Here is a 15,868-nt window from a genome sequence, read left to right as displayed (position 1 = left end):
CAAAGATACACACATACAGAGTCTACTCTGAGCCAGATTTCTTCCCCAAAATAATTCACAAATTCAGAAAGGCAAAGAAGAAGGAAGGGTGTATGACAAGATAAAAAAAAGAAAGAAAACATAGAAAAAATAAACAAGAGAGAGAAAAGAGAAAAGATAAGAAAAAGAGCTGTAATTAAAGAGCATTGAAAGGAAAATTTTTAATTACTTTATTTTTAATTTAATTTAATTTAATTTAATTTAATTTTTTAATTAGCTAGGAGGAGGAGGAAGGGGAGAATCTGTAGAGGAGGTAGGAGTAACGAGACAAGTTGCTCCCACAACAGATAAGATGCCCACTACCCTAGCAATGAAAGATACCCTAAGAGTTAATTCTGATCAACCTAAAGGGGGGGGAGATATATACCTTTATATAATATTAATAATAAAATAGAGCAGGGTAAAAAAAAAAACCCTGTCCCAGATTACCTCAGACCTCTTGATCAGAGGCAGCTGATTGTTAAGAAAGAGAAAAAAAAAAAACCTCAGGACTAGACAAGGATAGCTGAAATAGACAGTTATGCAAATCTACTATCCACTGTATATTCTAGGGGTAGCCAAAGGAGGAAGGGAAGTTGAGCAGAGATACTCGCAGTGAGAGTCCACTGAGTCAGAATTCTTCCCCAAAATAATTTCCAAATGTGTATCAGTGAATTCAAAAAAGCACACTGTTTGGTGGTGTGGGGGATGGAGCCTGTGGCTTTGGAAGCTGTAGGATTAAGGAAGAAAGGATGACAAGAATGAGAAAAAGAAAAAAAAAGAAAGAGAGTGAAAAAAGAAAAAGATAAGAAAAAGAACAGTCATATAAGAGTAGTGAAAGGAAAGAGTTTTTTATTGTATTTATTTTTAATTATTTAATTAGCTATGTGGGGTGAGGTGGGGGGGTTGGCTACTTAGAAAGAAAAAAGGCCAGAGGTTTCAGAAGGGTATAGACTTAGAATGAATGATACTCCCTGGTGGGATAGGAATCTTGGTAAAGAAAGAAGCTCAGCAGGGGATCCTGCTAGGAGCTGGTCCCCAGGGACTGATTATGGGGAGGGGGGAGGAGGAAGAGGTGTGCTTAATAATTTAAAAGAAAAAAATTTTTTCCCTTTTTTTCTACTCTATTTTTTAACCCAAATTAAGTTATAGTCACCTCCTTGGTGTCACCGCTAGGACCCTTATTGACTGGCCTACTGAAGGCAGAAAATCCTACCGTTTCCAGAAGATGTGGTCAGAGCTCAAGCTACTAGCAACTTTTCAGTCCGCCATCTTCCGGGAACATGCCTGAGGCACCAAAGATCCCAGGTTCAATCCCCAGCACTACCATAAACCAGAGCTGAGCAGTGCTCTTTTGGTCCTTGGTTGAGGGCTATTTCTAACAGAAGGCTTTCCACAGTTGTCAGACTTCACAGCATTTTCTCTTCTTTAAATAGTGCGTTCCTCATGGGGTCATCTGTGTCTTATGTGTGACGATGTCTGGTCCAAAGAGAGAGTCTCATTTTTTTTTTAAATAAGGATTTCCAGAGGCTAAATTTTAGTGACTTCAGATTCTGTTAATTATCAGTTTTCTCTCTGTGTGATAGAGAAGTCCTATGTAAAAGGAAATCTTAAATTACATGGCACACTTATGAGGCTACATGAAAGATTTTTATTTATTTTTGTAAGTTAAACCCATAGGGGACTGAGAGATAGCTCATTGGTTAGGGCATGTAGCTTGACTTATGCATGGCCCAAGCTATGGAAGCAGGGGAAACTGTTTCTTTGACATTTCACCTCTCTGACTTTATCTGTATGAAACAAATGGTTCACAGTAGTGAAATTGTACATGTGCAAGGACTCAGGTCTGCATGAAAACAAAAAGTTAAAGTTAAAAAAATGATTTTAAATAACCAAACATTTTAGTACATTTTGATTATTTCTAATCGAGATACCTAAATTTCAACTACTGAGTAATTATGATAATTTTTCCCTAGACTTTCTCCCTCAACTGTTCATGCCAGACCCTTACATTTTTTGCTGTGAATAATTCTAACTGCTTCAGGTTTTACATTAGCATCACATAAACAGAGAGATTTGAGTGTTGTTATGTAGAGCTAAAGTCAGATTCACTAAAACACGGGTCCAAAATAAAAGTAGCTGCAGCCATCTAGACTGTCACTTTTCCCACCTACGTCCACATTAGCAGTACAGTATAGGGTTAGTATCGTGACTGTGTTCCATAAAGTATCCCTACTCTCAGTCATGCTTTTCTGTGTTACTTCATTATCAGAATTCTCTGGTCCCAATCATTACATCTGCATTTTTGCATTCCTACCATAGGAAGAGAGAACATACAGTCAAAAATGAAGAAGAAAGCAGTTATCTTTTAAGGCAGACTTCCCAAAGATTTATTCTTCCCTACTTGTATTTCCTTGCAGAGCACTCAGCCACACAGTCACCCCTAAGGAAGCTAGTAATGAAGTCTTTTTGCTGGGTATGTGCCCAGCTGAAATCGATTGGCATATAATTATGGGAAAAAAGAAGGAAGCAGAGGTTGAAGGTCAATTCACAATTTCTGCTACAACATAGCTTAATGTCTTTTTTTTTAAAGGCTTACATTTTATTTATTTATTTTCTCCATCTGGAAACTATGCTTATTTAATTAGAAACTTGAAGAGTGAAAGAACACTGTTTTTGCAGCTATGTGTGTAGCTGTTGAAAGACTTCTCAAGCCTGTCTTTTTAATGTGCCTCAGGAAATAGATAGAAATGTTGTCTGGTACATTAAAAGGGAAAATAGGAATCTTCAGGTCAGCCACAAAAAAAATAGCTACACAAATTCAAGTAATAACTAGTAAACAGATAAATCTCCCTTGGCACAGTTACCTTGGCAATTAGACACAGAAAGGCATGGCCCTGTGAGATAGTATACCTCATGGGCAGTAGGAGGCCAGCACATTCAGAGATTGCAAAAGGACAATGTTCTATGGAAATGTGTGCCTACCAGTTTTATAGGGATTACAAAATTATCATAAAAAGAATAAAATCTCTTTTAATTACGAGCACAATATAAGAAATGAAATTTATTCAACAGGCAGATATGAAGACTATTTCTGAAGAGGGAGTTAACTAGTACAGAGCAAAACTGAAATTTTGAATGCTGTATCATAGTCACAGAAATTCCTGGAGACAAATTTAAAGTAAAAAGCCATACAGTTTTAGAATATATCATTTCTTTTTTATTAATTTTTATATTTATAAAAAGGAAACATTGACAAAACCATAGGAAAAGAGGGGTACAACTCCACACAATTCCCACCAACAGATCTCCATATCCCATCCCATCCCCTGATAGCTTTCCTATTCTTGATATCCCTCTGGGAGTATGGACCTAAGATCATTGTAGGATACAGAAGGTGGAAGGTCTGGATTCTGTAATTGCTTCCCAGCTGAATATGGGCACTGACTGGTCGATCCATACTCCCTGCCTGTCTCTCTCTTTCCATAGTAGGGTGGGGCTCTGGGAAAGCAGAGCTCCAGGACACATTTCCATAGTAGGGTGGGGTCATCTCTCCAGGGAAGTCTGGTTGGCATTATGCTAGCATCTGGAACCTGGTGGCTGAAAAAAGAGTGAACATACAAAGCCAAACAAATTGTTGAACGATCATGAACCTAAAGGCTGAAATAGTGCAGATGCAGAGTTGGGGGGTCCTCCATTTTGTAGATAGCTAGTAGGTATATTTTAATTATATTCCAGAGGGCCTGTGGCTATATTAATTTTTTTTTCCCAAGCCTGAAATCTGATATGCAGGTGGATCCAAGTTATTGTCTGGGGGAGATAATGTCATGACTGGAAAAGGAACAGAAATCTGGATCAGAGAAGAGAGTAGCTCCCAAATATGGGAAAGGTGTATAAATATTGTTAACTGTAAACCCCATCGACTTTATTTGGTCTGGGGCTCATATTCAGCTTAAGAGCCCATGTGACCTCTGCATCCCTGTAGATCTGAGCTCACATTCTGTGGTCGTTAGTAGGAACATTCCAAGCTGCCCCAGTATCAGGACCCATCTTCTTCAGGTGTAGCATAAGTATGTTGTCCATCCTCCCTTTGGAGGATGGAACATTCTCTACCTTTGTTGATCCAAGTTGAGGGCAAGGTCATATGGGGAACACACAAAGGGGTCTATTTTGTTGTTCCTGATAGAGGTGACTGCTAACAATGGAGAGAGGGATTTATTTGAGGTCTAGGCCCATCATGTCTGCTTGGGAATCTTGGGACTCCCCGAGTAGGACCCCAGCTGATGGGATGACCTGATAGTGACTAAACAGTCATCCTTAGTATGCTAGTCTCTTGCCCTTAGAATATATCATTTCTTATGAGAAAAGATAAATCAGTTATGGCTTGAACTCTTTACTGAGCAACCAAAAAAAATTTATTTCCATGGTATATCATGAATTTTCTCAGATAAGAATGTGCTTCTTTCTCAATACTGATGGAAAAAATGATTTATTTCCACAAACTGGTTTTTGTTAAGTGTGCATATTATTATCTTTCTCAGGTAATTCATCTCAGTAACTGTGTACTCCTTTAAGATAACATGCTGTCACTTCAGATCAGTAAGACTAAAGTGACAATGTTAAACCCAGCTCACTTCAGTTCATACCTCCAAATCATAGGCCTATGTCTTCAAGTGCAAGTGAAATCAATAATGCAAGCTAAGTTAATATTTTTGTGTGAAATCTATTTTATCTCCATTAGGTAAATTACACTCACTTAAAAATATTGCTCTCCTTAGGTTCTTTATTCTGCCACTAATATCAAACTTGAACAAAAAGCATTTCCCACTGAAATTATTTTCCAGAATATCAACAACCTCAGCCATATCAGCATTGGTCTCTTGAATAACCAAATGTTTAAGACTTGGGGTAGAATCAACCTGCCAATGTTCATATCCAGTAGAGAAACAATTACAGAAGCCAGAACTCCTACCTTCTGCACCCCAAAAAGAATTTTAGTCCATATTACCAGAGGGACAATTGATAGAGGAAAATGACCAGAAGTCTCTGAACTCAGTTCAACCAGGACCCAAAGTCTGTCACCAGACTTGAGAAGGGAGGAGGGCACAGAGAAGAAGAGAGAAGGGGAAAGCTTCACAAGTGGTGAAGCAGGGCTGCAGATGTCTGTCTTTCCTTCTCACTCTCTATCCCCTCTCCCTTCTCAAAAAAATAAAAGAAGGTAAGGAAATGGCCACCAGGAGCAGTGGATTAGTAGTGCAGGCACCAAACCCCACTAATAACTCTGTAGGCAAAAAAGGGTGGGGGGATAGAGAAAGACACATGAAGACTTGCTTGTGAAGCATCCTTACTGTAGGTAGGGAGTGAGAACTTGAACCTGGGTCCTTGTGTCAGTCTTTGTGCATAATACTGGATTTGACAGCAACAGCAGTTGGCCCCTAGGAATCTTGTTTTTATACCATAACTGAAAGGGAGGTGAATCTGGAAAATATCAGAGTAAGTCCGTTACTGTTTTTCTTATCTAAGAAAGGGTGGGGGGAGGGCATTTGGAAGTAGTAATAGGTGTAGGTGTGACTTAGAAAGGAAGTGGAGGCAGGACCATAGAGAAAATGGGCAATATATATAGATATAGGTAGATAACATACATACATAGATAATTTATATATAGTCAACCCTTATCTGTGACTTTATGAGAACTACTGCAGTTTCCAATGAAGGTGGAAAGCCGTCCTACTTATCTTGATATATGCAGGGGATTCATATAAAAAGGATTTCAAGACAGCTTGGATGATCCTATCTCTGATGGATATCATGATCCCAGATACCAGTAGATGAATAGAAATGATTTATTGGGAATCGGGCAGTAGCACAGTGGGTTAAGTGCACGTGGCACAAAGCAAGAGGACCAGCATCAGGATCCTGGTTCGAGCCCCCGGTTCCCCATCTGCAGGGGGGGTCGCTTCACAGGCAGTAAAGCAGGTCTGCAGGTGTCTGTCTTTCTCTCCTCCTCTCTGTCTTCCCCTCCTCTCTCCATTTCTCTCTATCTTATCCAACAACATCAATAACAACAACAATAATAACTACAACAGTAAAACAACAAGGACAACAAAAGGAAATAAATATAAAAAAATAGCAAAAGAAAAAGAAGCAATTTATTTGGCTGAAAAGCCTTTCTTGCCTTATTAGACTTCTTTAATTAACAGGATCAAAACAGTGGTCACTTTTCCCAGCCTAAATGTGTCATATGCTCCTTTATGTCAGCAAATTACTATTCTGAACACAGACAGCCAGCTGCCACTCTTTATCCAAGTCTCACTGTAGTGCTGAAGGAAAATATAGTTTTTTCTTTATTTTCATCTATTCCATCTCGAGTGCATGTATGTGCATGTGTGTATGCATCTATTAGATTTTCTTGTGCTGGTAGCTGTTTGGCTGAAGGGGACAGGAGTATTAAAACAATGTAAGCAAATACTTTATGTCTATAAAATTTCTGTTCACAGAGGATTGTAAGATCACTACTACGTTTCCAAAACCCTTCATTTCCCTCTCTGCTATGGCTGTGTGCTGATCTAGATGAGTCAAGAGTGATGAACAGTTTTTAAGGTCAATAAATTGTGTTCTTGCCAATGTGTTCTTTGGGAGCGGTAATGATCACTGAAATGTGGGAACATATATATAATCAATATAGCATATTGACTTTCTTCTCTAATTTTTTTTATCTTTATTTTTTTATCCATCTGAAGAACTCAGTCAAGCAATTTTCAGCTTTGCTGCAAATAATTGATGATACTACTTAAAGTTCCCTTTTCTCCTTTCAAATTCATGCTTATGTGCCTCTGTTTCTATCTTTGCCTGAAAGAGAAAATGTTTGTATTTTTATACATAAGAGGTGCCATTAATATTTATTTATCTCAAAGTCAAGTTTTATTAATTACTTAATTAGCAGTAGTGAAAACAGCTAGTGTTTGGAAACAAGAGTGTTATATACATACTAAGAACAAAATTAGCATAAGTGAGACACAAGGTGAGGTTGAATTCTAAATGAAGAAAACAAGTTTAGCCTTTTAATTTGTTTACTTCCTATGTCCCCAAAATACCCTTTGCCAAATGGCATGTTTGCTTATGTTCAAGTCCATAATCCTGCCCCTCCTTTGACAGCTGCTGCTGTCCTAGATCCTGGATCTACATGACTCATTCAAAATGTCCATCTCTTTTCTCTATTACCCATATGTAGACAGTAATTAGTTTAAAACATATTATGCACAAATTCCATACATTTAACTCAAAAGGTGAGGAAAGTGTACAGTGAGCAACACCCTGACCTGTTTTGCTGCCCCTATAAGTAGAAGGAATAAGACTGAATCTAAAAGCCAGGTGATGGCATACCCACTTGAGCATACGCATTACCGTGTGCAAGGAGCCAAGTTCAAATCCCTGTTCCCCATCTGCAATGGCAAAGCTTTTTAAACAGTGAGGCAGGGCTGCAAGTATTTCCCTCTCTGCTATGGCTGTGTGTTGATCTAGATGAGTCAAGAGTGATGAACAGTTCTTTATCTCTCTCCTGTCTTTCTCATAAATAAATACAGTCTTAAAAAAAATAAAAATAGAAAAGAATGTTCTATATGGGATTGAGAAGAAGGTATAGTTGGGGTTGCTGGGGAGACAGCATAGTGGTTCTGCAAATGACTGTCAAGCTTGAGGCTCTGAGGTCCTAGCCAAGTTCAATCCCCAGAAACACCATCAGTCAGAGCTGAGTGGTATTCTGGTCTCTCTCTGCATCATTCTCTCTGTATCTCTCATTAAAAAGAGATAATTTCTTCCCCACTGAACATGGGCGTCGACTGGTCAGTCCATACTCCCAGTCTGCCTCTCTCTTTCCCTAGTAGGGTGGGTCTCTGGGGCAGCGGAGCTCCAGGACACATTGGTGGGGTCTTCAGTCCAGGGAAGCCTGGCCGGCATCCTGATGACATCTGGAACCTGGTGACTGAAAAGAGAGTTAACATACGAAGCCAAACAAGTTGTTGAGCAATCATGGACCCAAAGCTTAGAATAGTGGAGAGGAAGTGTTAGGGGGATACTCACTGCAAACTCTAGTGTACTTCTGCTTTCAGATATATATTTTGCAGTAGTTTACGGATACGTGTGAACATATGCTCTCTCTCACAGAAACTGGTGTATATCTAGGTTTTGGGACTTTGTTAGAAAGTGAACCACCTGAGATGGAATTAGAGTATACTATGAAAAAAAAGGTCTCACCTGATTAATAAAGCTGAAGGGTTGTCATTCCACACGTGAAGTCTCTGGACACAGTCTGAAGTGAAGCATGTTGAGGTGGCAATTGTTGTGTTGGTTAGGTTGTGATCGGCAGATGCAATATTATTTGATACGGATTGGGAGAGGCATACGGGAAAGTGGGCCCAATCCAAGGGTTCCAGGACTGGGGGAAGTAGAGGCTCTATAGTGGAGATGTGAGGTTCCTGCTGACTTAGGGTTCAAAAAGACAATTGATAGTTAATGTTATCATCACATTATTTGGTAATTGGGTTAACTTTGAAAAGTCCTTTTGTTATGGTTTGCTGTACAGTACCCAGTATCTTGTATATAGCTGTGCTATTGGTTGCTTCTGATCTACTTAGTCTAGGCTTTTGAGAGAGTCTGCATATCAATTACACAGCCTATATATTGAAAAGATTCAGTTTGTGTTTTGAAAAACTTCGAGACATACAATTAATTTTCCCCCTTTCGTATTAATTAACTAGTGATGTATATGACTACATTTTACTAGGAGTGTACATAAACACCATTCCCACCACCAAAAGACTGTGACCCATCCCTCCCACCCACTCCCATCCCCCACTGGCCCAGGAAGCTGCTTGTCTACCCCTCACCACAGGGTTTTTACTTTGGTGCCCTACTTATAATTTGGTCAGGTCCTGCTTTTAGTTTCCCTTTCAGATCTTCTTACTCAATTTCTGTTGATGAGTGGGATCATCCCATACTCATCTTTATCTTTCTGACTTAGCTCACTTAACATAATACCTTCTAGCTCCGTCCAACCAGTCAACGCCCATGTTCAGCGGGGAAGCAATACAGAAGCCAGACCTTCTACCTTCTGCAGCCCACAATGACCCTGGGTACATGCTCCCAGAGGGATAGAGAATGGGAAAGCTATCAGGGGAGGGGGTGGGATATGGAGAATGGGTGGTGGGAATTGTGTGGAATTGTAACCCTCCTACTCTATGGTTTTGTTAATTAATACTTTCTTAAATAAATAAATAAATAAAATTATACCTCAAAAAAAAGAGATAATTTAATAAAAAAGAATGTATAGTCTACTCTTTTAGGATGAAGAGCTCTGTAGATGTCTACTAAGCCTAACTTATCTATCTCAACATTTAATTCCCTTGTTTCCTTATTGATTTTCTGCCTGCTTGCTCCATCTGCTTAGAAGAGTGGAGAGTTAAAATAACCTATTATTGTGTTGCCATCAGTGTACTTTATCAGGTGTCTCAATAACTGCTTTACATAGTTTGTTACCCCATCATTTGGAGCATAGATATTGATTATCTGGGTCTCTTTTTGATTGAATGATCCCCTTATCAATATGAAGTGGTCATCCTTATATTGTATTGTTTTGAAATCCATTGTGTTAAATATTAATATGGCTGTCCCAGCTTTCCTTTGAGGTCCATTGGCTTGTGTAATCAATTTCCATCCTTTCACTTTGAGTCTGTTTTTGTCCTTTTGTGTTCAGTTGGTCTCCAACAAATAGCATACAGTTGGGTCATGATTTTTTTAAATTATTATTATTTATAAAAATAAAATATTGACAAGACCATAGGATAAGAGGGGTACAACTCCACATAATTCCCACCATCAGAACTCCATATCCCATCCCCTGATAACTTCCCTATTCTTTATTTTTTTTAAATATTTATTTATTACCTTTTGTTGCCCTTGTTGTTTTTTATTGTTGTAGTTATTGTTATTACTGTCATTGTTAGATAGGACAGAGAGAAATGGAGAGAGGAGAGGGGGAGACAGAGAGGGGGAGAGAAAGATAGACACCTGCAGACCAGCTTCACAGCTTGTGAAGCGACTCCCCTGCAGGTGGGAAGCCAGGGGCTCAAACCGGGACCCTTACGCCAGTCCTTATGTTTTGTGCCACCTGCGCTTAACCCACTGCATTATCACAAGACTCTCAACTTTCCTATTCTTTATCCCTCTGTGAGTATGGATCCAGGAACATTATGGAATGCAGAAGGTGGAAGGTCTGGCTTCTGTAATTGTCTCAGCTGAACATGAACGTTGATAGGTCAATCCATACTCCCAGCCTGCCTCTCTCTTTCCCTGGTGTGGTGGGGCTCTGGGGAGGTGGGACTTCAGGATACATTGGTAGGGTTGTCTGTCCAGGGAAGTCTGGTTGGCATTATGGTAGCATCTGGAACCTGGTGGCTGAAAAGAGAGTTAGCATGTAAAGCCAAACAATTTGTTGACTAATCATGAGCCTAAAGGTTGGAATAGTGCAGATGGGGGGGGTATCCATTTTGTAGATAGCTAATAGGCCTATTTTAGTTATATTTCAAAGGGCCTATTTTTTTTCCACTGAGCCTGAAATCTGATATGCAGGTGGATCCAAGTAATTACTGGGGAGATGATGTCATGGTTGGAAAAAGAACCAGAAAGCTGGATCAGGGAAGAGAGTAGCTCCCAAATATGGGAAAGATGTATACATATCGTTGACTATAAACCCCATCAATTTGATCTGATCTTCGGCCCATATTCAGCTTAAGAGCCCATGTGACCGCTGCATTCCTGTAGATCTGAGCTCACATTCTGTGTCCATGAATAGCCTCATTACTTGGGTGAGACCTTTCCTTTCATAGGATTCTCTAGTTCCAGTCCAGATGGTTCACTTCCTAACAAAGCCCCAAAATCTAGATATAGAATAGATCCCATGAGATAGAGCATATGTTCACATATACCCATAAATTAGGACAAAATTATACCTGAAAGCAAAAATACACAACAGTCTGTAGTGAGTCAGTATAAAATTCATAATGAGATAGTGTCTACTTAGACTTAGTTACCCTCCTCATCTACTTCCTATTACACTTCCCTCACTCACTCCAAAGCTAACCTTATCAAAGTAAGGACTACAAAAGTTGAATAAGGGCAAGAGACTGGCATACTTTAACGATGACTCTTTATTCACTATCAGGCCACCCCATCAGCTGGGACTCTCAACATGCATCAACAACGGTAGAAAATGTTTTATCCTCTTAAGGGAGGAAGGACAACATACTCTATGCTCCACCCAAGGAAGATGGGTCCTGAAATCGGGGTAGCTTGAAATGTTCCTACTCATGACCAACAGAAAAAAAGGGGCCATGATATTTGATCCACATTCCTACTCTGTATCTTGTGATGGGTGATTTCAGACCATTAACATTTAATGAAATTACAGATTTGAGATGTTTCAATGCCATTACTTTATATTGATTTTGAATGTTCTTGTTTGTTTGTGTATGCTTTCATAAGAGTTCCTTTAGAACTTCCTGTAAAGATGGGTTGGTTGTAATTAATTGTTTAAGTTGTTCTCTTTCTGAGGATGTCTTTATTTCTTCCCTCCAATCTGAATGAGAATCTCACTGGGTACCTTATTCTTGGTTGGAAAGTTCTCTCATTTACATATTTACATTTAATCTATACTTATCTTGCCAGTTCCTTCTGGCTTTTAGGGTTTCTGTTGAGAAATTGCAGATAACTTTATGACTTAACCTCTGTATGTCCCTCTTTGTGTTTCTCATGCTGCTTTCAGTAACTTTTCTTTATCTTTGGTCTTTGTCAGTTTGATTTTGATGTGTTTTGATATCTGCATCTCTTGATCATATATATTTGTTATTCTCTGAGATTCCTATATCTTTATATGCTTCCCATTTTTAATTTGCTATTATTTCATTAGTAATGTGTTCTTTCCCTTTTTCTTCTTCACTTTCTCTAGTATGCCAATGATTCCAGTGCTGCTCCTCTTTAGGTCATCACACATGTCTCTGGTGTCATTTTCATTGTTTCTTAATCCCCTCTCTAGGTATGTCACTCTTTTGTTAGCTTTTACAGCACCACCTTCATATTTGATGATTCTTTCTTCAATCTCTATTTTTCTTCTTGCAAGCCCCTCAAGTCTATTTTTTAATTCAACTATTTTGTTCTTTTGTTGAGCTATATAGCTTTTAGTTCAATTGTTGTAGTTTTTACTTCTTTTATTATGTGGTTTAGCTCAACTGATGTAGCTTTTAGTTCAGCTATTGTGCTATTTTGTTGGGCAATTGTGGTGGTTGCTTTGTTTAGTGTTGTTAATATTTCATCTATTTTGGTATTTGGCTTCATACACTCTTCTTTATTTTGGGTCCTATTTTCTCCTGGGGTCTCATCTGTTGTTCTTCCCATTCCACTGTGAGTTTCTTCCATGAGTTTTGTCACTTCAAAATGAAAACATGTGGAGTTGTTTTTCAGGTTCTACCTCAAGAAATCTGATTGTTTCTGGCTTATTAGCATTTTTTCTGGGATTTTTCTTTGACTTGCTCATGTGATGCATTTTTTATTCTGTCTTTATTCTGTCTGTTGTCAATCCTTTTCAGATTGTGCTGAAGTTATAGAGGTGGACTGTTGGTTGGGGATAATTGTATGCCACACCAAGATTTCAGTTTGGCACGATCACAAAGTGATTTCTTAAATGGCCTACATTGTCAAGGTTATTTAGTAGGACATGCAGTGGGTCACAGGCCAGGGAAACTTGTAGAGGTATTCCGAGAGTGGTCTATGTTAAAGCTACCTGGCTGACTGTGGGAGGGTTGTGTGTGGCCAGCAAGTACACAGTGGGGTTCAGCATTGTCTACATAGAAAGAACACAACCTGATTGTTTTCTGGTGGAGTGCCTGGGGTCTGGAAGTGCATAAAGATGACTTGTAACATGTGGGAGCCCAAAACCCTGAGGCAGAACCCTTGTTTTCCAAGCATTATAGTCAAGGTCTAGATTGCAGGAGGGTGGACAGTGGCTCCTAGTGTTTCTGTGTTGGCAGAACAGGAGCCAGCAGTTTTTGATTATGTAGCTCAAACAGAAGGTGGAATCTCACCACCAGGGGGTGGGTGGCAGTGAGTACAGGGGATATTGTTACTTCCTCAGGAGTCACTTATGCTGGGGCTTCTGGAGCCAAGGCACCCACCCAGTTGACCAGCTCCTGCCCTGCAGCTGCAGAAGCCCCCTGTTATGTGTGAACCTCTGACAACAGGTGGGTAGAAGGCTTGGTCCTTCAGAGACTTGTAAAGCCCAGAGGAGTGCGCCCTCTGAAGCCAAGTCAGAAATTTTCCCTCTACCTGCAATAGTTGTGTGGGCAATTAGCACTTGAGAAGACAAGGCAGATGGACAAGCTTTATCTTTTAAAGACTTCACTTCAGAGCTACATCATTTCAACTAAATGCATCACTGACTCTGTCAGCCATGGCACAGACAATTCCCACTCATTTCCACAAACAGCAAGGAAAGACTACATCAAAAGTGATAGTTTCTTTAGTTCATCAATCTCTATTCACTGCAAAAACATTATTGTTCTTGTGGTTTTGCTTTTATGATTGTTGTTATGAAAACTGTGAAAATGGAAAATTCATAGGTGAATGCAGTTTTTATTTCAGGGTCCTTTTTTTTTTCTTTTTAAATGGTACTTCCTGCGTATAGTAACTCTATCAGACAATGCACTCAGGAGGAAAACATTATGTGTGATTTACTTATAGAGATTTAAAAAAATTAAAAGTATTTTTTAACTAATGTGTTTGATAACAGATAAAATGTGATTATAATATTTGAAGGTGCCTTTCAGTAATAATTTATTTTTTTTCAATGTGTTGCTTGTAGGATCTAAGAGAGGAATGTGTAAAATTGAAAACAAGAGTGTTTGATTTGGAGCAACAGAATCGAACATTAAGCATCCTGTTCCAACAGCGAGTTAGACCAACTTCCGAACTGTTCCTCCAGGTATGTGCTTATGCAGAAGACAACTTCTGCCATTGACAAGAAGTTATTTAAGTTCACACATTATCTGTCTCCATATGTGACAGATAATGCTTAAGAATTCAGTTTCTCTCACCTCTCAAGGGATGTCATTAAAATCGGGCATCTCTTAAATTTCTGACTTTTAAAACCTATGTTTAGATAAAGAAATGTGTCAACAAATAATAAATATTTAAGGGCAGCGATCAGAATGTGCTCTCTAGTTAACTAAGTGAAACCATGGGGTGAAGTCAGGAAGTATTGAACTTGCATCCACTGATAAGCAACAAAAAAATTTATGAGATGCTAAGGAAAATGTATTTCTATCAAACTTTCTGTAATCTAAGACATCAGTCTTTTATTTTTTACATTTATCTTTCTATATCATGTTCCTCTTCATCATACAATAATCCCTATATTCTGTTTCAGTGTATTGTTACAGGTACTTTTTGTATAATGTTATCACTGAAAATTTATGAAATGGAACTGTCAAACCATTTCAATTTTGTTAAAGTTGTCCCTGAAAAAGCACCAGAAGAACTCTGACTGGATGGTTTTATTTTGCTGTTTCCCACATTTATAATCCAAACAGTGTACATATTTGCTCACACAAACACTGATGAAACTTGTCCATAGTCCTGCTGTGCTCAGGAGGGTATATGAGATTTTACAGAAGCAGAGTACAGTTTTCAAAGGTTAAGCCCCAGTCATCTGGTCTAAATTACTGAAAAAAAAAAAAAGATAAATTACCTGGACTACTGTCTCAAGCATAGTGGCTAACAGCCACATACTACTATGTAAATTGAAAGAGAAATTAATTTATTAAATTAAGTTCCTATATTAAAGTAGGCATATTTCAGTGTCACAGAGGCACAAATGACATTTCCATCACTGTAAAACATTCTGTAGAACAGTAGTTTTCCACATTTTTGTGACAGTGTTGTTCATTTTTCTTCTGAATATTGGCATTAGCATCTTTCCCTACCTCTTCAAGGAGACAAAAAAGGTATAGTTCATTTCAGAGAAAGAAAGATGTTTGATAAAACTTAACATTAAAATTTAATTTCCCCACAAATTAAAGTAAAATAGCTCTATGAATTGTAAAATACATCTCATTTCTTAAATTAATTTCCTTTCTGCTCTGTTAGAGCATAATTTGTAATTTATGATTCAAAAATAGTGTGGCAAAAAACCCCAGCTGATTTCTATTGTCTCCTAGGCTCAAACACAATAAATGGTTGTCAGAGAGAATCTTGTATCTATAAAAAGCTGTACTTCTTTTGCTCTCTGGTAATCAAGCTCCAATATTGTAATTACTTCTAACAGTTGTTGCATGTTCATAATTTGTTCCATCTTGCTTTATTTAACATGAGATGTGTCAGGACAATGTTTAAGGACCTGCAGCTCCTGTTTATGAATCATGATGGTTTGTTCCTACAGTAAACACATTTTGCACAGTTACTTAAGGTTTTCCATTGGTAGTCACAAATTCCTTAAATCTGTACCCACTTAAATCAATACTGCTATCTCTTTTTCCAAACCTTACGGTCTTATTTAGATGTGTTGAAACTGTGTCCATGCCATCCCAGTCTGTGTGAATGTTTGATTAGTGTATGAAGTAAAAAATCACCTGTCTCCTAACCCCAGTTTTAGACAATATAGTCTCTGTCTGTAACTGGAGATTTAATTTCATAGACTTTTAGTTAGTTTTCTGCATATCTTAAAAGACAACATTAGCTCTGATCTGCTGAATATGAACTATTGATTCACCACAATCTGAAGCAGTCATCTAAAAAGTAGAGTTTT

At 38.5% G+C, this 15,868-nt stretch overlaps 1 protein-coding gene across 1 annotated transcript in view; it reads left to right on the top strand.

Annotated features, from left to right (window-relative positions):
- The window catches only part of NCKAP5 (NCK associated protein 5), a 1,079,978-nt gene that overhangs the window by 863,280 nt on the left and 200,830 nt on the right, over positions 1 to 15,868 (top strand). Inside the window, 1 exon segment of the mRNA XM_060178101.1 lies at positions 13,928 to 14,047. Within this exon segment, the coding sequence (XP_060034084.1) occupies positions 13,928 to 14,047 (120 nt within the window).

The sequence above is a fragment of the Erinaceus europaeus genome, chromosome 18 (genome assembly GCF_950295315.1).
Source record: "Erinaceus europaeus chromosome 18, mEriEur2.1, whole genome shotgun sequence".
In the NCBI taxonomy this organism is placed as follows: domain Eukaryota; kingdom Metazoa; phylum Chordata; class Mammalia; order Eulipotyphla; family Erinaceidae; genus Erinaceus; species Erinaceus europaeus.
Note: the sequence above shows the minus strand (reverse complement) of the source record. Positions and strands in the feature narration are given on the sequence as shown.